The 26,348-nt window shown below is 47.4% G+C and overlaps 1 protein-coding gene across 1 annotated transcript in view; it reads right to left on the reverse strand.

Moving 5' to 3' along the window:
• Positions 1–6,077: 6,077 nt before the first annotated feature.
• Positions 6,078–26,348, reverse strand: part of LOC146062520 (nephrocystin-1-like) — a 35,907-nt gene continuing 15,636 nt past the window's right edge. The window contains exons 2-4 of the mRNA XM_083174634.1: positions 13,562–13,635; positions 9,652–9,696; positions 6,078–6,687 (exon numbers count right to left, since the gene is read on the reverse strand). Of these exons, the coding sequence (XP_083030760.1) occupies positions 6,406–6,687; positions 9,652–9,696; positions 13,562–13,635 (401 nt within the window). The 3' untranslated portion in view covers positions 6,078–6,405. The remainder of the gene's footprint in view (positions 6,688–9,651; positions 9,697–13,561; positions 13,636–26,348) is intronic.

Here is a 26,348-nt window from a genome sequence, read left to right on the forward strand (position 1 = left end):
GTTCCCAAAAAATTTTTTCCCGGAATGACGGCCACCGTGACGGCTCTCCAGAGAGACGGGATCTCATGCCCGTAGGCAAGAGCAGAAAGAACCCCTCCTGGGTCAACGATGCAAGGACCCCCTTCTGGGGCTGGATCATCACAGACCTCTGGCACATCGGGTGGACCCTCACGGACCTCTGGCACTTCGGATGGACCCTCACGGACCTCTGGCACTTCGGATGGACCCTCACGGACCTCGGATGGACCCTCACGGACCTATGGCACTTCGGAAGGACCCTCACGGACCTCTGGCACTTCGGAAGGACTCACGGACCTCTGGCATGGCAAGTGATAGTGTACTAAAAGAAAGGACATTGCGACTGACAGCCGACACGGCGGCTCTCAATTTATGCTCCATAACATGGGCATTAACGGACTCAGGCCCGGAGGCCACGGAGGCAACAGACTCAGGCCCGGAGGCCACAGACTCAGGCCCGGAGGCCACGGAGGCAACAGACTCAGGCCCGGAGGCCACGGAGGCAACAGACTCAGGCCCGGAGGCCACGGAGGCAACAGACTCAGGCCCGGAGGCCACGGAGGCAACAGACTCAGGCCCGGAGGCCACGGAGGCAACAGCGTCCTCCTCCTGCGGCTGGACAGAACCCCCTCCTGGGGCTGGACAGACGGAACCCCCTCCTGGGGCTGGACAGACGGAACCCCCTCCTGGGGCTGGACAGACGGAACCCCCTCCTGGGGCTGGACAGACGGAACCCCCTCCTGGGGCTAGAACATCGGGCTCCTTGGCGGGGACCGGATCATCGGGCTCCTTGGCGGGGACCGGATCATCGGGCTCCTTGGCGGGGACCGGATCATCGGGCTCCTTGGCGGGGACCGGATCATCGGGCTCCTTGGCGGGGACCGGATCATCGGGCTCCTTGGCGGGGACCGGATCATCGGGCTCCTTGGCGGGGACCGGATCATCGGGCTCCTTGGCGGGGACCGGATCATCGGGCTCCTTGGCGGGGACCGGAACATCGGGCTCCTTGGCGGGGACCGGAACATCGGGCTCCTTGGCGGGGACCGGAACATCGGGCTCCTTGGCGGGGACCGGAACATCGGACCCTCTGGCGGAGACCGGAACATCGGACCCTCTGGCGGAGACCGGAACATCGGACCCTCTGGCGGAGACCGGAACATCGGACCCTCTGGCGGAGACCGGAACATCGGACCCTCTGGCGGAGACCGGAACATCGGACCCTCTGGCGGAGACCGGAACATCGGACCCTCTGGCGGAGACCGGAACATCGGACCCTCTGGCGGAGACCGGAACATCGGACCCTCTGGCGGAGACCGGAACATCGGACCCTCTGGCGGAGACCGGAACATCGGACCCTCTGGCGGAGACCGGAACATCGGACCCTCTGGCGGAGACCGGAACATCGGACCCTCTGGCGGAGACCGGAACATCGGACCCTCTGGCGGAGACCGGACCCTCTGGCGGAGACCGGAACATCGGACCCTCTGGCGGAGACCGGAACATCCAGACCCTCTGGCGGAGACCGGAACATCGGACCCACTGGCGGAGACCTGGACATCGGACTCACTGGCGGAGACCTGGACATCGGACTCACTGGCGGAGACATGGACATCGGACTCACTGGCGGAGACATGGACATCGGACTCACTGGCGGAGACCGGAACATCGGACTCACTGGCGGAGACCGGAACATCGGACTCACTGGCGGAGACCGGAACATCGGACTCACTGGCGGAGACCGGAACATCGGACTCACTGGCGGAGACCGGAACATCGGACTCACTGGCGGAGACCTGGACATTGGACTCACTGGCGGAGACCTGGACATTGGACTCACTGGCGGAGACCTGGACATTGGACTCACTGCGATACACGACATCGGCTATGACATCGGCCACCTCTCCTGGTAACACCCCATCAGCTACGGGATCGGCCACCTCTCCTGGGGGCACACCATCGGCTGAGGCATCGGATGCAGCTTTGGGGAGGTGCACATTGGACACCGCTCCGGGGGCCTGCACCTTCCGATACAAGTCTGCCAGAATACGGGCCAAGTCTCTGAACTGATCTTCCAGGCTTTGAAGTTGGTTAGGCTCCATAGCAAGATTTACACTGTTCCCCCTCCAGCAATTCGGTATGGCCTTTGATAATGTTAGGAGTTGATAGGACAGCACGACAGAAATATAATTGCTGGAGGCACAGACGGACAGAGGCAGGCTGGATGGAACTCACTGCTTTACTCAGGAACAGGATGCATACAGAAACAAAATCAAAAGCAAGATAACTGACTCAGGAACTCAGGATACATGGACTCAGGATACAAGGATTCAGGATACAAGGATTCAGGATACAAGGATTCAGGATACAAGGATTCAGGATACAAGGATTCAGGATACAAGGATTCAGGATAATGGCAAAAGAAGCTCTTAGCAAACAAACATGAAGCTCACAAACCAAAAGCTATCAAAGGCCCTGAGCTCAGGGCCAATGCCTCTTTTAAAGCAGCTCAGACCAATAGCTGCAGCACATGGAGACAGGCCCACAATTACTCACATGTGCTGCAGCTGGGTATAGCACTCCAAGAACAGCCCAGCTGATTACACCAGCTGGGACTGTCCTCAGAAAGCACAACCCTGCATGCAGGGCCAAACAGCAGCACCTCTGGCCACACAGAGGTACTGCAGGATGCAAAAACCAGCAGCAGCACCTCTGAGTAACCAGAGGCACCGCACACAGACCAAAATGGCAATGCTGCCATAACACGTCCTCAGTACATATACCCCCATTTTCTATGGGCTGCAGCAGTTATGGTCCTGGCACCTGTACAAAGCAGGTGACTGATGAGGCACACAGGAGACCAGCCACTGCCTTCCCAGCACATAAGAGACCAGCAACTGCCGGAGGTGGCGTTGGGGCACAGGTAACCCCCATCTTTGTTTCTCATCATCCCCTTTTCTTTTCTCTCTTCCCCTGCCCCCTCTTTCTCTCAACAGTATCTCATTCCACCTCACCTCTCTTTTTATCTCACTCTTCTTTGCTGATTCTAGTATCTCTCTCCTCTCTACTTCTTTACCCACGCTTCCCCTTCTCTCTGACAATCTCTGCCTGTCTTTCTCTCTCTCCCTGACAGCCACTCTCTCACCCCCTTTCTCTATCCGGCCAACCACTCTCTTTCCCTGTCTCTTCCTGAACCCCCCCCCCCCCTCTCTCTCTCTCTATTTCTCTCTCATTCCCTGACACCCCCTATCTCCATCTTCCTCTCCTTGACACCCCCACTCTCTCCCCGTCTCTCCTCCTTTCTCTCCATGACACTCTCACTCTCTTTCCTCCATGTAATTTTCTCACTCCTGCTTGCATCCCACCCCGTTCTCTATTACACTCTGTCTCTCGCTCCTCTCTCTTTCTCCCATTCTCTCTTTTTCCATGAAGTCCTGTCTCTCGCCCTGACCACCCTTCTTTTTTACGATGCTCTCTTGGGGTGGGATGTACCAAGCAGTGGCAGTACTTCCTGCAGCTCTATGTACCAACATATGCGATGAACAACACAAAGGGCAGCTCTTCCAATCAAAGCTTCCCCTTGCGATACCCGCCAGTGCTTGTACTTCCGCATCTGTGAAGATCAAATTTCATATACATTTTAAAAGTGACCTAAATCTGCCAACATCGACATTGAGTATCATGATCTAAATTGACTAAATTTGCTAACAATGGATTCGAAACATTTAAAATTGTAGTTGATTTTGGTCGATTCATAATAGCGAAAGGTCTGTTGATTTTGTCAGTAGAATTCAAAATTGACTGCAAATAGACCTCTAACTCTGCACGAAAGTGTGTCTGAGGCTGTCCTCCATACCTACAAAACCAACATTTCTTGCTGCAATACAGGAATGGCAATACAGATTTTGATTTCCGGAAATAACTGGTGCAATTAAATCAACATTGGGATATTTTTCGAACTTAGAGCATAGTTGCCATCTTTATGGCTACTACTGTACCTCCCAAGAGGGGGTAGCCAGGTTGGCACAGTGGTGGGTGATGCAAGGGGCATAGCTTGACATAATGGGTGGCAAGAGGCTTGGCTGGGGGTGCAGCTGCATATTTGTGTCATCATTGCCACACCCCTCACTGTACAATGCCAAGATTATCTGCTTCCCAGTCCAACACTTGCTGAGTGCCGTGAATAGCAGGGTGAGGACAGCTCTGGCATACTTGCCTAATGATCCAGGAAGCAGGAGTGCCACACGATTTTCAGGAGCCTTCAGACAGCTCCAGGAAGATAGACAAATATGAGTATTGAGCAATATCCAGGTTCTTGGTCTAGTTATTAGCCTTTTGATCTGGTTGAAGTTGCTTATCAGGTGCAAGCTCTGTAGACATGGGAAATGTGGTCACATCTAGTTTTTGAAGATCTGCATTTTCCCATTAGTACAGTACATCCCACCCTGTATGTGAAACCACCAGATAGCAAGGCCACTGGGTTCCGACATTTTGGAGGTAGAACCGTTCCCCCTCCGTCCGCTCACCTTACCCTGTTGTCTGTCCCTGCATGCATCACTAAAGGAAACAACCTGGTAGAGCAGTGGGAAACCCAGCTGTCTCAGAGCAGGTCCATCCATTCGCGGCACGGCTATTTCAAATTACATGCCAGATCACGACTCATGAGCCATTCGGAGCTCGTGGTCCAGTAGCCAATCAGGAGCCACCGCTGCCTGATTGGCTGCTGGGCCCCGAGGTCCAATTAGCTCGCAAGTCCGCACGGCTATTTCAAATGACGCGCTGGCTCGCAACTTGTGAGCCAATTGGAGCTCGAGGCCTGGCAATTAGATGGATGGACCTTATCTGAGACAGCTGGGTTTCCCATCGCTTTATCTGGTTGTCTCCTTTATGGCACAGTGCAGTACACACAGTAACTTCCCCCTGGCACTGTGCATGTAACTTCTAGCACCAAACATGTAACCACTGGCACCGTGCATGTAACCACTGGCACCGAGCATGTAACCCCTGGCACTGAGCATGTAACTCCTGTCAAAGAGCATGAAACCCCTGGCATAGCGCAAGAAACCCCTGGCATAGCGCAAGAAACCCCTGGCAAAGAGCATGTAACCCTGCCATCGAGCAAGTAAACCATAGCAATAAGCATGTAGGTAAGCGGCACTTAAATGAAATAATATGTAATGGGCATTATGGTGTGCATAATCCCCTGTCCCACAAAGCCATGCCCTAAATCTTTCCTGCGTGCCTATGGTGTGTACTGATCCATTTATTTTAGGTGTTGTGTAGTTTTGCACTGTGGAGCATGTCAGAAATCGCAGTGCGCGTTCGCATCTGCGACCACGCCCGCGTTCCTTACCCACTCGCTGGTGTGTCCTGTGGCGCAGGTCCCTGTCCTGCACTGTCCCTGGGTATTCTCCATGGCAAGATCTGGGTGGCATTACCCTGGATTCTGGTCAGCGTCCCACGCCGCATGGGCGCCGCCATGACACCCGTGATCACATGACTCTGTCTGCCAATAGTTTTCCTTTGACCTTGATACTCTGACCTGCGCACTGATCCATGTGATCAAGGTGTGCACAGGTACTTCCTGGAATTGATTGGTGCGGTGACTTGCAGCCAATCACAGGCCAGCAGGGGGGATATAGTTGAGGCCTCAGGCCCATCCTCCCCACCTTGAACAACTTGTCTGATCCCTGTGTTCAACCAGTCGTCAGCGTCCAAGGCTCCAGAATCCCTGTGGTTCACCTGTGCATTCTGCTGCTGCTGTCTCCTGCTGCTATTAAAGCTCCCTGGTACTCTCCACCTGCCAGGTTACCTTCCTCGCTGTTTACCATCTCCAGCTCCCAAGGGAAGAGAATAGAGCACTCCAGCATCCCCCAACAGAGTTTGCTACTGGTCCTTAAAGGGCCATACCAACTTTGACTCCCAAGTCGACACAAGCGTCAACTCTACAGTTACCTGTGCATTCCACCACCACTTTAAGAACTGCCTGAATGTATATAAGTGGGTGAGTTGTAAGAGTTTTGATTGCTACATTATAACCACACTGTACGATATAGTTCAGGAATCCATTTATGTTATACCAACATTATTATTTTTCATTGCCCCATTTCTTCACTATGAGGACTACAGAATGTGCTTTTAACAAACTAGTAAATTACAAAGATAAGTTTATTTGTAATTTAATAAACTTTTTATAAGAAATTACAAAACAACAATACATTATAGTAATACTATCAGCATTAATCAACAAATGCATAAAAAATATTCGAGAAAAAACACATTTCATGTATAAATAATCAGTTCTAATGTGATTCAGATGAATAAATAAACAATATCAGTAACATTTAGGAACATATTCATTTCAGATTGATTATTCTTATGTTGCTATTGTCATATTATGGTAACAGATGTCCTCGCTGCATCAGGAAAGTCGTATGTTATTTCTGATATGTCAAATGGCTTGTGAAGGCCATCAGGGGACAGCAGGAAGTGGCAGGCTCCTCCTCCTTTCTCCCGGTTGTGCTTTAGGAAATCAGAAATTGCTTTCCAGCGAGCAGCTTCCGTCTCTTCTTCTGCCCATCTAGGTGCCTGCATGAATGTTGATTCCAGAAGAGCGTAAGCAGTGTCATGATACACTTGGATGAATGCATTTTTTATGAACTCTGTATCTCGCTGTAGAGGAAATGCAAGGTTTGGTATGTAAATAAGTGGTAATGGTAAGGTAAATCTGTACCACAAATAAAACTGCACAATGGGCCTGATTCAGTTAGGATCTCATAAGATAAGCTACATGCAGCAGCTGATCATATGCGATCTTTAAGCAATGCAAATGCAGGAGGAGGTGCATACCACCCCAGCCTGCATTTGTGATGGAACAGTGATGCTTTTGCAGTTTAGAGGAACATCACAACCATCACACGCAATGCTTCTCTGCAAAGACAACCTTTAGTAAGTCTAACCTTACTCAGAAGCCAAGGAAACTAGGTCAAGCGGCTCAGTTCTTGGCCTGGCCACTCCCAGAAAATAGGGTTGACACACCCCGTTTTTGGGAAAGCCGGCTGTCCCCAGTGAATGGCTTTACCTGTCAATCAGGCCGAAGAGTTTGCTGATATGCAATGCAATCGCAGGACTGGTCCTGTGCATGTGCAGAATGGGTCCTGCGCAGTACAGCAACATCGGCATAATGCTTGATGGATCATTTATTAACCAGTATTAGCCCCAATGTTTGCGACACAGATCTCTAAAAATATCACCATAGTAAATATAGTTCCAAATAAAGTTCATACTGACAAAACAGGAGGACACTGAAATATATGTATAGTATGGAGGGAATCCAATTAACCACGTATCCGCAGTGACCAATAAGCAGAGTTTACGCATTTATTCTGCATCTTACCTAGTATTGATGAGTAAGCAGGTGTTTGCCCGGGGTTTACTACACAAGGAAAAGGCTGTATAATTGATAACCAGAGACTTTCCCTGCGCGAAAACCATGTGGCTAAATCCCACCGCATCCCCCACATTTTACAGTAATTATGTACTGGAGTGGCACCTTGTGGCCTACACAGACGCCCAGAGCATCATGACGTCACTTATTCAGAGGACTAACCGCACACATGGGGGAAAAAATCCCCCTGCTCCAGGACAGCTCCAGGACAGCTCATATAATTTTGTTTATGAAGATAGAGATAGCGGGAAGTAATTTAGAAGCAACTATGTCTTTGTGCTAAAACAGTACGGATGGTGTAATGGTTAGCATTTCTGCCTCACAGCGCTGAGGTCATGGGTTCAATTCCCACCATGGCTCTAACTGTGCGGAGTTTGTATATTCTCCCTGCACTTGCGTGGGTTTTCCCCAGGTACTTCGGTTTCCTCCCACAATCCAAAAATATACTGGTAGGTTAATTGGCTCCAAACAACATTAAACCTAGAATGTCTGTGTGCGTGTATATGTGGTAGGGAATATAGATTGTAAGCTCCACTGGGGCAGGGACTGATGTGAATGTTCGAATATTCTCTGTAAAGCGCTGCAGAATATGTGTGCGCTATATAAGAAACTGTCAATAAATAAATAAATTAAACATTTAAAAAACACAAAAGGCATTCTTAGTTACAGACACTCATTGAAGGCTACTCGGATCCGCTCACTACATCCAAATATGCAGCACTGGATCCTTTTTGTGAACATGAGACATCTATTTACCCATGTTACTGAGGATATCTGCTAAACCCACACAGGTGGGCCCAATGATGCTGTATCCAAAGCCACAGCCACTGGCTCCAGCATGCCCAGGAAACGCTGTCCATCTCCATGACCCCAAACGACTGCAGACTATCACTCACCTGAGGTCTGCAGTGACACTACAAAGAACATTGTAGGAATGCATGTGCACATGTGCAGTGCTGTTCTTGTGCAAATTATGAGATATCAGATATTCCTAAATATCAGATTAAAGCATATATTATATAAGGCGGTGTGTGGGTGTCAATATTTATCTTGCCTCTGGGACACTGGGGCAAACTTACGCTCCCGGAACTGACCTATGCGGCTGACTGAAGGCTTAAGCTGTGTACACATGGTGCAATATATTGCTCAGTGTCCAGTTTTCATCAGCGACCAGAGCTGGTCGCTAATGAACAGGAGACTATGCCAGGGGAGCAGCAGAGGGAACAGCTGATCGTAGGAGCAAGCTCTTGCGACCAGCGACCATTAGGAGGCTGAACACAGGAGCGCGTACCCGGTGATTTATTGCTGCAGCACAAACCACTGGCAATATGGTTGCTCAGCGACCATATTGCCAGCGATATTGCACCGTGTGTGCACAGCTTTAGAAAATATTGCGTTGGACGGATATGCCCAACTGATCAATATTTTCTGTATGGTCAACCACACACACACACACACACACACACACACACTGCAATTATTTGCCCGATTTGCCGATATCGGGCAGATCAGCAAACTAATTGTAGCGTGAATGCCCAGCATTACTTGTGTTTAGAGACTTACTGGATTAGTCCCTGGCAAATAAAAAAGTAACAAACCACATTTGTTCCATGTTTTCGGATTTGCTGTCTACATTGCCAAATGTTGTATTTTATATATTTTCAAAAAATTCAATAAACAAATAATACAAAAAAAAGTAAACATTGACTTGTATTTTAGATTATGAATAACACTACAGTTAGTTTGCTAAGGAATAACTGTAATGACCAATTAATTACAATATTATATTTAGGATACTGTATATAGTTTTTTTCATTAATGACAAAACATGAATTATGTGCAGACACAGCGAACCATTCAGTCCATGAAATGAAAAACATGGAACCTCCATGTGACCTGATGGCTGTTTGGGTAGTAAAGGGTATACAAAGAATAATTTTGGGGGTGCTAATGTAAAAGGTTATCGGAAATGCGTGCTCTTCGTTTGGGTGCTTTGAGAGTTTGAATCAAATGACGATTAGCATAAACAGATTTATGTGATATACAGAAAATATATACAGTATTAGTATTAGATCACGTGATCTGACTGGAAATGGTCACTTCTGGCTCCATACATGTGTAGTAATGAATGAATAGAGGACTAATTGTTAGTGGACATCAGATCTTCAGAAATAACATTATTTAATTACCTTTTCTGACCTCTTTAAAGAGTTCTCTTTTTCTGCCCATCCACTCTGAAAGCACAGAAAATAAAATGTAAAGGATTTATATGCCATTGTTACCATTTACATTGATACATTGTTACCATTTACATCAGGGCTGGGCAATTGCGGCCCTCCAGATGTTGATGAACTACACATCCCAGGATGCTTTGCATTAGTTTTGCTATGTGGCCATGCTGAAACTGATGCAAGGCATGCTGGGATGTGTAGTTCATCAACATCTGGAGGGCCGTAATTGCCCAGCCCTGATTTACATTGATACATTGTTACCATTTACATTGTTACATTTATGGAGCACCAGTATACTACATAGCACTGGACAATGGCGACATAGGACACATGTTACATTACGGTGGCTCCCAGTAGCACACACTGCTCAATAAGAGGCTCCATGATGCGGAAGAGCAACCTACAGTTTGCACAGCTAAAGTACCATGTATGTTCTGTGGTAATATATATATATATATATATGTGCTCTCTCATGGGTAATCATTTAAAGGCATTTCCCAAAAAAATTGCTGCTATATAATGTCTCTAGTATTTTAACAATGCTTGTGTCTGTACATTACATTTGTGATACATTAAAACCCCTAAAAACCAACTACTAAAAATACAGTTAAATTTATGTTTATTTAGGGATTTATGTATTTTGTTCCATGCAGAATAAATACTGGCTGCTTTTGCATGCAACACGGAGCAGATTTATTTTTAAAGTGAAAATATTATTTGCATTTGGACACCTCTCTCCCATTTCTAAATCTCTCTCCACCTGTTGCATCTGTCCCATCTGCAGTACAGTATGGTATTACTACCCAGGTGCATAGCTACAGCATTTGTGCTCTTTTGATTTACTCCCACCTTAGAATCAGGCCCTATTTTTACAATGTACTATACATGAGAACCTAAAGTCAGTAACAAATTAAAAGCATTACACAAGTGATATAAAAATGAGAGGGATCGTTTAATACCCTTAATATTAAATGCTTCAAATTTTATAAGGTACTTAACATGCCTATCATGCTAATTAGTTCAGTCTTGTATGGCAGAGTACAACATACCATCAAATGATAAACATAATGACATATTATCTGTTGCAATGGAAAAATAACAAAATCAGGTGAATAAAAGCCAAGAAAGACACTGTAATCTTATGCTGCGGCGTTCCCGATATGGGTACAAATCATTGGACAGACAGCAACTAGGTCGACAAGCATTAGGTCGACACCACTAGTTCGCCATGCAGGAAGGTCGACACAGGTTAGGCCGATAGTGTCATTAGGTCAACAAGCATTACTTCGGCACCCATTGTCAACGCCACCCCCACTATCAATGCCAACCCGAAGCGTGGCGAGCAAAGCGAGCCCGTGAGGGGTGGCGGTACGCCTCCTCCGACCTTTTCATACCCCCATTATCCACGTCGGAGTTGATTTTAGATAGTGTGGCGAGCGCAGAGAGCTACCGAGCCCGAAGCGTGGCGAGCGCAGCGAGCCCACGCAAGGGGACACGGATTACTTTATATGTATTCCACGTCCCCATTTGTTTGCATGCAATGCTATGGGATATTTCATTTTACAAGCACTCCTGTTAATTTAATGGGAATATCGCATTGCACACCACTAAGTACGGTTTGCGGTGGGCGCCGTGCTAGGAAACAAGTACCTTCACTTTTTTTGTCCCGAATGTCGACACAGTCGACATGGACACTGAAACTTAGCACCGCTGCGCTCACCATGCTTCGGGCACGCTGCCTCGCTATGCTCGGCACACTATTTTATTCTCCCACCACCCCCTAGTGGATGGTAGGGCATGACATACCGCCTGTCGGCACATGTCGGCTCAAGAAAAAAGGGTAAAAACTAGGCGGAGGGTTAGGACTAGGCACTAAAGGGAGGTTAAACTTCAGGAAAAGGGGGTTGGGGTAGACACAAGACGGAGTTAAGGTAATGCTGTGGGAAAGGGAGGGTTAGGGCTAAGAAGTGCGGTTCAGCTATGGAAGAGAAGAGTTAGGGCTAGGAACTAGGGGGGGAGTTTAGGCATTGGGAGGTGATGGCTAGGGCTAGTCACTGCACATGAATGAGTAAATGTTTGTGGACATAGCCTTTACAAAAAAACAAACCAGAATTTAAAAATAAAATATGCTGACAGTTGTGTCCGCATACACTCAATACATGCCCACTGAGCAACTCTGAGAAGGCCCATACAGACACTACATGATGCCTTAATGATGATGAACGACCCCATTATAAATCACCTCCTAAACAACCCAGAAGGACTTCGTTCAGGGTCGTTCAGGAGGTGAATCTTTCAACATGGTCTAGTGTTTATGCTGTGAATGATGGACGACTACAAACGATGCGCGTACCCGTGGGTCGTTATAGACCATAGCCATCGTCCATGCATGCAGGTCAATTTGGCTATGGTCGTTAACAATGTTTGTTTTTTCAATAAAAAAAGGACCTGCATCGTTTGTGGTCGTTTGTCATCCATCGTGCACCAGCGATCACTGCAATGCTGAGGTCTTTCATTTTCACTTCAAGGGTGAAAATTAACGATGGTAGTTAACGATGTGACACATCGTTGTGTGTGTATGGACCTTTAGTGTACAATCTCTAAACAGTCTTATTTGCCACGCAGATGCAGCAAACATGTCCTAGAGACACTAGGCTGCTATTTTAACTGCATAGGATTTAGTTTTAAACACTTATGAAGTCACAGATGAAGCAGCACCCGCTGCATTGTAGCACATCAGACTCATTCGCTCACAGATAAACAAAAGTCATACATCAGATTGCTCTGCATAATCTAGCAAAGTAGTTTTCTGGCTCACATTTGTTTTATTTACCTAAGATGCACACTTTTAGTGAGGAAGACAGAGGAATTGGTGCACGGAGGAGGAGCCCAGTACACAGTACACACAGGGCCTGATTTACAGTTGCATGCACCTTGCTTGGACAGACAGATCAGGGGTAATAATAATATTCAAGAGCAGTACTATAATGGTATACCTCCCAAAATTGTTGGGGGGGGGGGGGGGGGGGGGGAATGGCCTCAGCTGAAGGGGGTGTGGCTTCATCAGGATGTTCTCACTGCAAGCCACACCCTGTTTCCATCACTATGGGGTCATGGCCATTGCATTGAGCAGAGCAGCGAGGGACAGTTAGACTTCCAATTGCCCCACCACCACAGGACACTGCTGACTGTGAGACACTGCTGCCCACATGTGAGATAGCGGGACAGCCCCAAAAACTTGGAACAGTTGGGAGGTATGTAATGTAATGGTGCACAGAAGAAGTTAGGCTGCCTACTGCGCATCTCAGATAGATATACAGTAAATATGGTTCAAGATTTAAGGTAATGATGATGGTTGTCACATTTATATAATAGATTTAAAGTTTTACTCTCCTTAAGATATACAGAACACAAAATACAGGCATGGAATCGGTGTGGCCATTGCTTCCTTATTTTCAAGTATACACACGTGTGTACTGAAAAAGGGGACTGCCTTACCCTGATATGTAGAGAAGTTTAAATATCTTTTGTTTCACTGACTAAAAGCCCTGGAGTTCCGCCCACTTTTTTTGTTGTTGTTTAGTATGATGATCCCATCACTAATCAGGCAGGTTATCTTGACCCAATCAGTGGCCACCCATTTATTTGAATGGGAGTTTTGAAATATTGAGAAAAACCATCAAGAATTTTTAGAAGCGCTGTCCAGACACCAGATAGATATTTGAAAATATATTTTAATTCAACAATTTCTTCTAAGAACTCAATATTCACAGTGCATATTTCTATAGTAGAAGACTAAAACACTTCTATTAAACATGTAGTGTTTCACTTCATATTAAGCTATATACTCTGTGTTTGAATGACATACCCTCAGAGCATCTATGACATCAGTCTGCTCCATGAGTCTTGGGAAAGTGGCCAGAACAGGGTTGCAAATCAAATCTGAAATAAAGAGCAATGTAACATAAGAATGCAGCAAATCAGACAGCAACATCTGTGGAACACAATCCAGGAATCATTTCATCTTAGCACCAGCTCACAAAGGCAACTGGTTTGCTCTATAGCTTTAAAAAGGAGACATGCTGGTCAGGTATAAGAGAATATAATTAGCACTGTGGTAGACTGCAGTGGGCTATATGATCACATTTTTTTATATTATTAGTGTTAAACTTTCTTATATAAGGAAAGTCTGTGTCTAACACCACTGTTTACCTAGGTCAGTGGCGTAACTATAGAGGGTGCTGGGGATGCAGCTGCTATGGAGCTCTGAGGCTTGGGGGGCCCCAAGGCAATCCCCTGTACCCTCTATAGTTAAATAATGACCACTAGCTGTAGGAAGAAAGAGCCCGAGCGATTAGGGGAGCAGGACAGGCACTGACGTGTCCAGGAGCAGGGGAACACTGCTGGCGGAAGCAGGGGATCTGACCAGCGCCAACAGGTGCAAAAGAACAGTTACGGCAGCAAGTGACCTGCAGTGGTAGAAGCAAGGGGTTGTGTGCAGAAGATCAGTGTCAGGCGGAGCGGGAGACTGGCGCAGCCGGGAGCATGGGAACCGGCCTCGCTCAATCCCAACTGGCTCCTCTCCAATCTGTCCTCAATGCTGCAGCCAGGCTTATCTTCCTCTCCTGCCGCTCTAATTCTGCCACTCCCCTTCAACAAAATCTGCACTGGCTTCCATTCCCCTACAGAATCCTCTTCAAACACCTCACACTCACATACAGGGCCATCTCTAATTCCATTTCTCCATATATCTCTAACTTCATCTCCATTCATACACCCTCCCGCCCTCTACGGTCGGCTGACGACTGTCGTCTCTCCTCCACCCTGATCACTGCTTCCCATGCTAGAGTACAGGACTTTGCCCATGCTGCACCCCTTCAGTGGAACACACTCCCTCGCTCCATTAGACTCTCCCCGACCTTGCAAAGCTTCAAACGGGCACTGAAAACTCAACTATTCATCAAAGCGTACCCTTCCACTGCATAAACCAGCTGGTTCTCCGACCCCTTGCCTGTTTACATCCTGCTATCTAACCACCACCCACTTGCTTGCACCTCTTGTAATCTGTCTGTCTCCCCTTCCTAATAGATTGTAAGCTCCTCCGAGTAGGGCCCTCTTCCCTCCTGTTGTCAAAGCCCACTTCTCTTCACATTTCACTCACAGCTCTCCTATACTCCAACACTCAGTGACCATCTTTGTCTGCATACTCATCTCCATCATTGGCATCAAGCCTCTAGTTGTATGTTGATTGAGTCCTCACTACTTATATCCAAGCTGTAATGTGTATAGAACTGTGGCCCTCTTTATTTGTACTGTATTTTTGTTATTTATTCAATGTTATGCCAAGCTTTGTCTCCCTGTATTGTTCCTTTGTACGGCGCTGCGAAACACTTGTGGCGCCTTATAAATAAAATTATAATAATAATAATAACCGGTGCAGCCGGGAGCAGGGGACAAGCGCCTGGAGGTCAGGAGCGGAGACTGGCGTGGCCAGGAGCAGGGGACCAGCGGCGCTAACGGGAGTCGGGCACAGCTGGGTGCAGGGGAACGGCGCAAACAGGTAAATTAAAACACTGGTGGCAGTGGCTGTATGAGCGAGGGGGTCAGAGACCGCAGCCCTGTGGGCAGGAGACCAGCGCTGGGGTGGAGAGCAGTTTACCAGGAAGGGGGGAAGGGGAGCAGGCGACCAGCATTACAATGGAAGGGAATTAGGAGTGGTAAAAAGTGATGCCTGCCTGTCACCCTTTCAAACTCCTTATCTCACTCCCCTTCTCTTACTCACCATACTCTCTCTCTCTCACCCCCCATTTCCCATCTTGGTCCTCTAGTTTGCCCATCTCCACTCTCTTTCCCCCCTCTCTCTAACAGCCTCTCTTTTTTTCTCTGCTCCCTTTCTCTCTCTACCTGGCATGGTCTCTCACTATCTGTCTCATCCATTTCTCCACCTGACACCACCCCCCTCCCCTCTCTCTCATTCTCTCTTTCCCTGACACCTTCTCTCTCTCTTTCCCTGACACCCCCTCTCTCACGTTCTCTCCTCCTTTCTCGCCCTGACACCTTCTCTCTCTCACTCTCTCTCTTTTCCTGACACTCTCATTCTCTTTCCCTGACACCCCCTTTTCTCTCCCTAACTCCCTCTTTCATTCTCTCTCCTCCTGACACTCTTTTTCAGCTCTCTTCCTCCCTGACATTCTCTCTCCTGATTGCACCCATCCCTTTTTCCCTCTCTCTCTCTCTCAAAATGTTGCTATGGGGCCCACAAAGTTCTAGTTACGCCCCTGGCCTAGGTCATGTATTTAAGCACTGGTAAGTACAAGGACAGGAAGGCGTTACATACAGGATAAGGCTGCCCTACAGGAAAATCAATTGGTCGGGCCAGGTGACCAGAGCTAAGCATTATATGATCCTAAATGCCTATACATACTGGGCGGTTTTGAGCCGAAAGCAGCTAAATTTTGCAGTTTAAACTGCTACAGGGGAGTGATGAGCAGTGAGCGCTGGTGCATTGCCTTCCACCACTGCTCATCTGCTGTATTACCAGCAGGCAAGCAATGGGATGGATGCCTTTCCATATCTTCCTGCTGTTGAAAGTCGTCCACCCCCAGGAAAACCAGATGGGCTAAAATTGCTCAGTGCGTTGGGCTTTTCCCAATCATTAAGAGAGCAATGCCTTTTATTAGCTATTTCTACCTAGGAAATACCATTGCCCTTTAACATTTCTGCCATGAAAACAATGCTTAATAAATAAACCCCAAAACTCAGAAAACCTAACTAAGCACCGGTGCATGCAACCCACGGATATATAACTTGTTCAATACGTAACAAAGATAATAGGGGGAAATGTAATAGGATGAGAGAATCAGAAAGTGAGAGATTTGGAAAGAAATCTCCCTTTAAAAAAAAAAAAAAAAAAAAAAGTGGCAATCATTTACACTTCATAAATCAAACTGGCTTTGCAGTGTAAATGATTGCCGCTTTAAAAAAAACTGGAGCATGGCTATTTCATCAGAATACATTGACTTGGATTTAGCCCCAGGATAGTGCTGGTATACCTTGGGTGATGTCCTACACTTATTTCTTAACAAACTTCATGTACTTCAATAAAAACAAACAGAACTGATAGATACACACAGGCTGACCGCTAGACCAGCCAAGTCCCCCGCAGCAGCGAACAGCGCAGTCAACAGGGCAAACCCCGGTGGCCTGCGCCGTGATGCTGACACACGGCAGGTCCAGAAACGCCATCACTGCCACCCTCTCCAGCAACCCCCACCTCCGTATTCCCGCAAAGCACCCCACCACCGGACACAGACACCGGGCACCCTGACATCCAACCCCTCCTTCTCAGGAATGCCTCTCCACCAGCACTGGGCTCCCCGACACCCGGCCCCTTCTCCTCAGGAATGCCGCACCACTGCGCGACAACACTGGGACCCCATACCCGTTAACTGCAGAAACTGTAAAAAGCAGGTCCAGACCAGCGGGACACCACGGTCAGACCAGGTGTGTTGGACACCACCACAAATCCAATAACCAGCCGGACTGTAGTTTACCCCATTCCAAAATCCCCACTCCCCGTACCATTGTACAATTGCAATAAGTGACCACATCACCATTGAACCACTGACACTGAAGTAGAGATAAGATCTCTCACTTCTCTTATTACGATTGTCAATTATATTGTATGCTAATTGTATCTAATTTAACTGCACCCAATCAAAATTGTGCAACCGAATTGTACCCTCTGCATTGAATCATTGGTGCACGATTGTGTATTATTCATTAAGTAAACCTTGTATCCAGTTTAATTGTACACAAACTGTACCCCCTGCACAATTGTGTATTGTTTTATTAAGCAAACCTTGTTTTAGCCATTACACCGCACTGTTGATTGTTATTGAAACACAACCACAAAGAAGCCGAGCGCAGCATTATCCAATTGTTTGCTCATATTAGTTTCACACATGACTACCAATTAATGTCACATGCACAGAGACACAGCAAGCATACACCATGTATTAGCATTGGGATATGGTCTGGAAACTGCCACTGACTTCCGCATGCCACTTTTTCAAAGCTGCAGCCATTGCCAGGGCAACCAGGTTGTTTACACTGGTGGCAGAGCGACAGTTGGAAGCAGCGAAGAAAGGAGAGTTAGTGAATTTCCAGCTAAGCTGAGGCGTAAGAGACAACTAGGTAAGTGAAGGAGAGGAAAAGAAGGTTGAGGACATCCAGTGCGGGAGAGGAGAAGATCTCTGTGAAGGAAAAGAAGAGGAGAAAAAGAATGAATGTATCATCCTGTTCGGGAGAGGAGAAGATCTCCGTGAAGGAGAAGAGGAGAAGAGGAGAAGAAGGATGAGGATATCCAGATCAGAAGGGAAGATCTTTTTGAAGGAGGAGAAGAAAAGAAGAAGAGTAATATCAAGTTCAGAAGAGAAGATCTCCACGAAGAAGGAGAAGAGCAACGTCGGTCATGGCAGGTAGATAATAATAATTTCTGACTCCTCTGAGGAGCAACACCCCATGGTCGCAATCGAGGAGAAGAGGAAAAACATACAAGATGGCGCAATTGGATCTCTTCTAAGTCCACTGATGAGAAAGAGTGTATGAGATTCTCATCCAGCTCAGATGAGAAGACTGGACATAAGAAGATGAAGAAAGAAGGGGAACCAGCAGTGCTGCATCATTCTGCCCCAGCGACACCTTCCAGGGACTGATGTTTTTCCATCAGTTAGCCTGTGGCGGGTTTGGTAAGGTCTTGCTGGCAGCAGATGTGTCTATCTGTCAGCTGGTGCCGGTGAAAGTCATAAAGAGGAAACCGCTGCTAGCCAGGGGCAAAGAAGAAGGAGTGTTTGTGGAAAGTAGAGCGCTAGAACTGATACAAGGAAGGGCCTTCCTTATCCATGGCCACTTTGCTCAGCAGACCGAGGAACATCTACTACTTGGAATGCAGTATGCATAAGTGGAGGAGATTTTCATCAGGTCCTGAAGAGCAATGTCCGCCTTACCATCCCTAGTGCCACCTTCTACTTGGCAGAGCTTGTATGTCGACTACAATTCCTCCATTCTAAGGGAATAATCCATCGTGACCTCAAACCAGTGAATATCCTGGTGACTGAATCAGGCCACATATTCAGATCACTGACTTAGGTCTCGCACTCGAGAACATCCTTGGAGACCGAAGGGCAACTGGCTATGCTGGGACACGTGGTTACATTGCTCCGGAGGTGTGTGCTAGCAAGGAGTACAATGCCATTGCCAACTGGTGTTCATTTGGTATCATAATGATCACCAGAGGACTTGATTACCATCCTACAAGACTTCAAGAACTTGGCACTGCAGTAATATACATCATTGAAGCGCTCCTCCAGAAAGATCCCGCCAGACGACTCGGAGTCAATGGTAACATACGACACCATCCATTCTTCCAGCCAGTCGCGTGGATTGCGGTGGAAGCCCTACCTCGATACAACCCTGAGCCACCATCCTTACCCAACTCAGGCTTCACTGTAAGCCACCTACAGAGAACTGAGGCAGCAGGGACCTGTAAACAACCAATAACAGTTGAGGAGCAAGGACAATTTAAAGGGTTCTCATTTGTCAGATCGACCTGGAAAACCCTCCCAAAAGCACCCGTCCTATAAGAACATCAGCTGGGGCCACAGAGCTGCTGGTTACCAAAATGTAAGACTCTACATCAAATAGAAAGAATTAATATGATGAGCCCATCATCAAAAGACAGAGGACCTCAGAGGACTAAACTGGCCAGCTGGAAGGGGAGATAGGAGGCCGGATTGTTTTTTTTATTTTTATTTTTAACTCGGTTTATTGATTTTCAAAAGGAATACCAGTAAATCAATACATTAATTGCATATCACAGCAAAAAAGGAATGGACACAAAGGGGGGTATTCAAATGTTGGTCTGTTCTTTTTTTCACAACATTTATATGTCGTGATATTATTTTGCTATTCAATTCTTCCCCGTCTTTTAAAAGTTGACAGTTTTTTAAACATCTTTTACTTCGCAGTCATTTTCAATGGGCTTCGTATTCAAATGTTTGGTGACAAGTTTCACACCTTTTAATAGTCGTCTAAAATTGGTAAATTTATTGTCATTTTATTCACCTGGGTGTCGGGTGGTGATAAAAGTGTTATTTTATATATATATATATATATATATATATATATATATATAGTATCCCAAACGGATGTCACTCAGCAAATAAAGCAGACAAAGAAGATAGTATCTTTAGCCCAAAGATAAAGATACTATCTTCTTTGTCTGCTTTATTTGCTGAGTGACATCCGTTTGGGATACTGTAAACTTCATTGGATAAGCACCAGTTCCAGCTGCCTATACAATAGAGTGACGGTCAATTTGGGACTGTGTATATATATATATATATATATACATACAAACAGGTATTTCTGCGCAATGTCTATGGGCTAGTCAGGCCCCAGATAGCAGTATGTAGGAACAGAGAAAGAAGGAGCGGTACTTGTTTCCTAGAACGGCCACAATCGTGAGTGATCGTGGCTCTTAATTAAGGGACACGATCCTCACGATGTGGCCGATTTTTTACAATTTTTTCCCTTTGATTGACAGAAATCGGGTCAATCGGTCGGTCGCGACCAATTAAAATCGGCGGCGATGCGACCGACCGATTGACCCGATTTTTCCATAGACTTCAATGTTAAAAAATCTTTTAACATTGAAATCGGGAGGATCTTGTCGGTCTTGTGCCATTATAATGGCACAAGATGAGATGGACTTGATTAAGTCCATCTCACATAGGGAAAAATGATAAAAAAGGTGAAATGGGCCAATATGACCCATTTCACATTTTTTATGTGCCCGCCATGACCCCACGATAGACGTCAACCCGAAGCGTGGCGAGCGCAGCGAGCCCGCGAGGGGCGGCGGTGCGCGTCCTACGACCTTTTCATTCCCCTACTATCCACTAGGGCGTGGAGTGAGAATAGAATAGTGTGGCGAGCGCAGCGAGCCACCGAGCCCGAAGCGTGGCGAGCGCAGCGAGCCCCGCGAGGGGACGCGTATACCTGTGAAGTTATACGCGTCCCCTCGCGGGGCTCGCTGCGCTCGCCACGCTTCGGGCTCGGTGGCTCGCTGCGCTCGCCACACTATTCTATTCTCACTCCACGCCCTAGTGGATAGTAGGGGAATGAAAAGGTCGGAGGACGCGCACCGCCGCCCCTCGCGGGCTCGCTGCGCTCGCCACGCTTCGGGTTGACGTCTATCGTGGGGTCTAGCCCACTTAGTAACATTTGGGGGGGCAATTAAAAATAATCAGGTGAAAAAAAAATAAAAATCGGGTGAAAAATCGGTCGGTCGGATCGGTCGCATCGCATGCGACCAAATCGCATGCGATGCGATCGATCCGATTTTTTATCTTACGACCACAACGATCTAAATCGTTGTGGCCGTGCTAGGAAACAAGTACCGTAGGAGCACACAGCGTGAGTGAAAGTTAATGAAATATTTACTGTAACTCGGTAAAAGAAAGCTCATATACATAACAGAATAAATATAGCTGCGTGAAGTACTAGCATATTCACCGCTCCTAGAGCACGTCGCAGTGCAGGCACTGGGGACACCAGTCGATCCAACACGATGTTTAGTGCAACGTCGGTACTCTCAACAGGTAGCGGGGCGGGCACTGGGGACTCCAGTCGCACTGTCTAGCGTGTATCAGCAGCGGCGGTCACTCCGGCTCAGGTGTAGCAGCAGCGGGGACCAGACTTTCACAGAGGGAAACAGCAGATAAGACCAGCACGAAACAGATGGAAGGCCAGTGATCTTAGCATCAGATGGAAACGCCCCAACGCGTTTCGTCATTGGACTTCGTCAGGAGACCTGCTAGTACTTCACGCGGCTATATTTATTCTGTTATGTATGTGAGCTTTCTTTTACCGAGTTACAGTAAATATTTCATAAACTTTCGCTCACGCTGTGCGCTCCTTCTTTCTCTGTTCATATATATTTTATATATATATTAAATGAATATATATATATTAAATGAATGGCTTATTTAATGAAATTTCCTTTTTTTATAAGGGGTTAAGGTTAAACTTAAAAAATAATAAAATGCAATAGAGCAGGGGTTCTCAAACTCGGTCCCCAGGACCCCACACAGCTCACATTTTCCAGGTCACCTGGCAGGTGCACAGGTGCACTCATTACTCATTGACACATTTTAAAAGATCCACAGGTGGAGCTAATTATCTTACTTGTGATTCTGTGAGGAGACCTTAAAGACATGCAATGTGTGGGGTCCTGAGGACCGAGTTTGAGAACCTGTGTAATAGAATATAGACACACATCCCCCCATAGAGTATAGGCACACCTCCCACATAGAGTGTAAGCACACCGGCAAAACGCTTATGGGTCATTTGGTCGACCACTGAAGTTCAACAGGGCTTAGGTCGACACTTGGAAAAGGTCAACATGGTTAAGATTGTCAGGGTCAAAAGGTCGACACATGCATTAGGTCAACAATGGGAAGGTTGACCTTTTTGCTTTTTTTGTCCCTAATGTTGACATACACTAGTCGACATGGACACTGAAAAAGTGCCCTGCGTGTGCTCGCCATGCGTTGGGCTCGGTGCCTCGCTGCACTCAGCACACTATTATATTCTCCCTCCATGCCCTAGTGGATGGTAGGGAATGAAATACCGCGTGTCAGCACAAGTCGGCTCAGAAAAACCACTGGGGCCTGATGTACACGCTATTCAAATGACTGTCCCAGAAATGAAAGATTTCCAAGACCTATTTGATAACAGCACACTAGGAAAACTACCCATCACATATCACATGAGGCTGGATGACTCTATTGCCCCCACTGTTTGTGCTCCCCGCAGAGTCCCCATTGCAATGAAGGACAAAATCATCCAAGAGCTACACAGAATGACGCAGCTAGGTGTCATTGCACCAATTAAAGAAGCAACACAATGGGTGTCTGCAATGGTAGCAGCTGGGACTGTACGCTTATGCATCGACCCAGTGCACCTAAACAAGGCACTTTTATGCCCCTACCACCCACTCCACACCATCGAGCAGGTGATCGCCGACATACCAGGTGCAACCGTCTTTAGCACCCTGAATGCCAAGTGTGGGTTTTGGCAGATCCCTCTGGACAGAGCCTCTTCCTTGCTTACTGCCTTCATGACCCCTATTGGGCGCTACGTCTTCCTCCGCATGCCCTATGGCATCGCCACGGGCAGCGAAGTCTTCCAGCGATGCATGAAGCAAATGTACGCTGACTCTCCCTGTGACATCATCGCTGACAACATCCTCCTCTGGGGCCGCACCAGAGGAGCATGATCAATGCCTCCACCAGGTACTCCAACGGGCTCCCGCCCTCAACCTCAAGCTCAACCCTGACAAATGCAGGTTCAGAGTCACGGAGGTGGCATACGTAGGCCACCTCCTCACCAACAAGGGCGTCCTGCCAGACCCCAACAAGGTCTCTGCCGTCCTGCAGATGCCCCTCCCAGCAGACAAATTGGCACTCCAGCGCTTCCTGGGGATGACCAACTACCTATCCAAGTTTCTGCCACATTACAGCACTACCACTGCACTTTTGCGGCAGCTACTGCAACAGGACTCTAAGTGGTGTTGGTTGGACACACACACAGCTGCTGTCAACCAACTAAAGACCATGCTCACACAACCGCCAGTTTTGCAGTACTTCAACGTGTGTGATCCTGTTGTCCTTGCTGCTGATGCGTCACAATGTGGCCTCGGGGCTGTATGCCTTCAACTCTGCAAGCCGGTGGCATTTGCATCCAGGGCCCTCACGAACCAAGATATGCACAAATCGAAAAAGAACTGTTGGCACTTGTCTTTGCTTGCACACGTTTCCATGACTTCATCTATGGCCATCCTGTCGTGATTGAAACAGATCATCAACCCCTAATCACCATCCTGAGGAAACCTATACACTCTGCCTCTTCCCGCATACAAAGCATGATGCTTAAGTTCCAAAGGTACAATTTGGACGTTATTTATAAGCCAGGTAAATAAATCTACGTTGCTGATTGTCCAAGGCATTCCTGCCTTCCACTGACTTGGGCAGCCCTGAGGACGAGTTCGAGGTCATGGCTGTAGAAGTCCTTCCCATGCTGCTCCACAACATCCCAGACCTTCCTTGGTCCATCCTGGCAGCTGACCTGTTTGAATGGAGGGGGAAGGAGTACATGGTGCTTGTGGACTCTTACTCAGACTGGTTTGAAATTAACTACCTCACCACCACCACAAGCCTGATGGTAATATCAAAACTAAAAAGGCACTTTGCAGAACATGGCACTCCGTAGCAGCTCATCACTGATAATGCCATGCAATTCAAAAGCAGAGAGTTCGAAGAGTTTGCCAACACATGGGACTTTCAGCACATCACCAGTAGTCCTCACTATCCGCAATCCAATGGGTTGGCGGAGCGAGCAGTGTGCTCAGCAAAGCACTTGATGGAGAAGTGTGCACGAGATGGCTCAGACATATACCTAGCCCTGCTGAACCTGAGAAATACACCCAGAGACGGGTTACCCTCCCCTGCACAGTGTTTGTTGGCACTGCGCACTCGCACAGTGCTCCCCATGGCAAAACAGCTCCTGCGGCCCAGAGTCGAATCCCAAGTGAGTGTTGGCATAAACAGACGCAGAGCAGGCTCCAAGACGTCCTACGACAGATCTGCACATCCCCTGCCACCACTTTCCCCAGGCCAACCTGTTTGCATACAGACTGAGCAAGGCTTCGATAGAACAGCAGTGGTGCAGCGTCCAGCAGAACGTCCCAGTAGTTTTGTGGTGCAGTCTGATGATGCCTTGTATGAGCACAACCGCCGGCACCTGCTCAGTACAGCTGAAGAGGACTCTGCACAGCTGGGTCCATCAATTACTGCCACTGCTGCAACCAATGCTACTGATGGTTCACATCATTTGGACGATCCCATCCCAGAGACCTTACCAGTGGCAGAGCCCTCCCAAACTGTCCAGGACAATCCCATGGGCTCACAGCACACCATCACCAGGTCCGGGCGGGTGTCCAAGCCCAATCCCAAATTCCAAGACTTTGCTATATAGTCTTTCTCTTTCATCTTTATCTTCATTGTTATTCTAAATTGTTATAACCATGCATGTTGTGTCCTCTCAGTTTAAAAGGGGGGATGTTGATGCATCTGATGCATCTTGGTATTTGTAGTACCCAGGTTGTATCATCACTTCCGGTCACACGACTGGCCGGGCAGTCAGTGTTAGCCGGAGCTGGAATAAAGACGCACCTGTTTGAAGATGCACAGGTGTCCGTGAGTTTATTGATTCGCACACATCTACAATGGTAATCATAAATTAAGAGGGAAGTCCAGAAACAGAGCATTGTGTCCCTCCTGGAAAGGGTCATGTTGGGCAGTGGCGGATTCAGGGGGGGGGGCACCTAGGCACGTGCCCCCCCTGTCATTCATTTTGTAGATGAGGAACAGAGCTTTCCAACGAGCCCAGCCCCATGTCTCTAGCCCCCCGGGAACCGGAGATATCGCCTGGCAAAGCTGTAACATTTTTTCCCCATAGTATAATATGGGACCCGTCAATTCCGACCCCCACCCGGTTCCGACGGCTGCCAGTTCCCCCCCTGGCATCACATGAGCTTGTGGTTGAAGTCATTCAATTCCAAATCGCTGGGCCTTCAATATGATATCAGGATGGTCCATATCGGTCAATCGGTTCCAGAGATATTGCGGGTAAAACGATTTTTTTTTATTTTTGAAATGTAATTTCATGGCTGTTCATGTTCTTTGAGGGCAGATTACTCTGGAACCAAACGTTCCAGTTTCACTGGACCAAAATCATTCAAAGCCCACTCAAAAGTTCTTCAATATGATACTTGTCTCATGTAAATGGATCAGTTAGTTCCGAAGATATAGCCGGTTAAATGAGATAACTGGTTAAAGGGGGGGAGGGGTGGTTTTCTCTCCCCCTCACACCAGAAAATGCAGGGACTAGGCTGGCGTAAAAGGGGCCAACCTGGGAACGCATTTTCTGGTGTGAAATGGGTATTATTTCAAATAGCTGGGGCCTGCAGTGCTCGGAATACAGCCAGGCTCTGCCACTGTCAGTGGCTATCACTTCTGCCTGGCGGCGGCTGTCCCCCATTTACCACGAGCATGTATTCCCCATTGGCAATGAGCATGTAATCCCACATGGCAATGAGCATGGAACCTCTGGCAATGAGCATGGAACCCTTGGCAATGAGCATGTAGATAAGCAGCCATTACTGTATGTAGCATAATTTTTAATAGACATTGTGGTGTTTGGCATAATACATAATGGACATCATGCCGTGTAACTTAACGTGCAATGGACATTATGGTGTAAATGTTTAATGCGTGCCTTTGGTGGACAATGTCCCTGTTTATGAAGTGTATTGTGAATTTTGTCTTAATCTGTGTGGCATTATGTGAATTCTGGCTCAATCCATGTGGCATTATGTGAATTTTGTCTCAATCCGTGTGGCATTATGTGAATTTTGGCTCAATCCGTGTGGCATTATGTGAATTTTGGCTCAATCCATGTGGCATTATGTGAATTTTGGCTCAATCCATATGGCATCTTATGAATTTGGCTCAATCCGTGTGGCATTATGT

Source organism: Crinia signifera, chromosome 3 (genome assembly GCF_055691185.1).
Source record: "Crinia signifera chromosome 3, ASM5569118v1, whole genome shotgun sequence".
Lineage (NCBI taxonomy): Eukaryota > Metazoa > Chordata > Amphibia > Anura > Myobatrachidae > Crinia > Crinia signifera.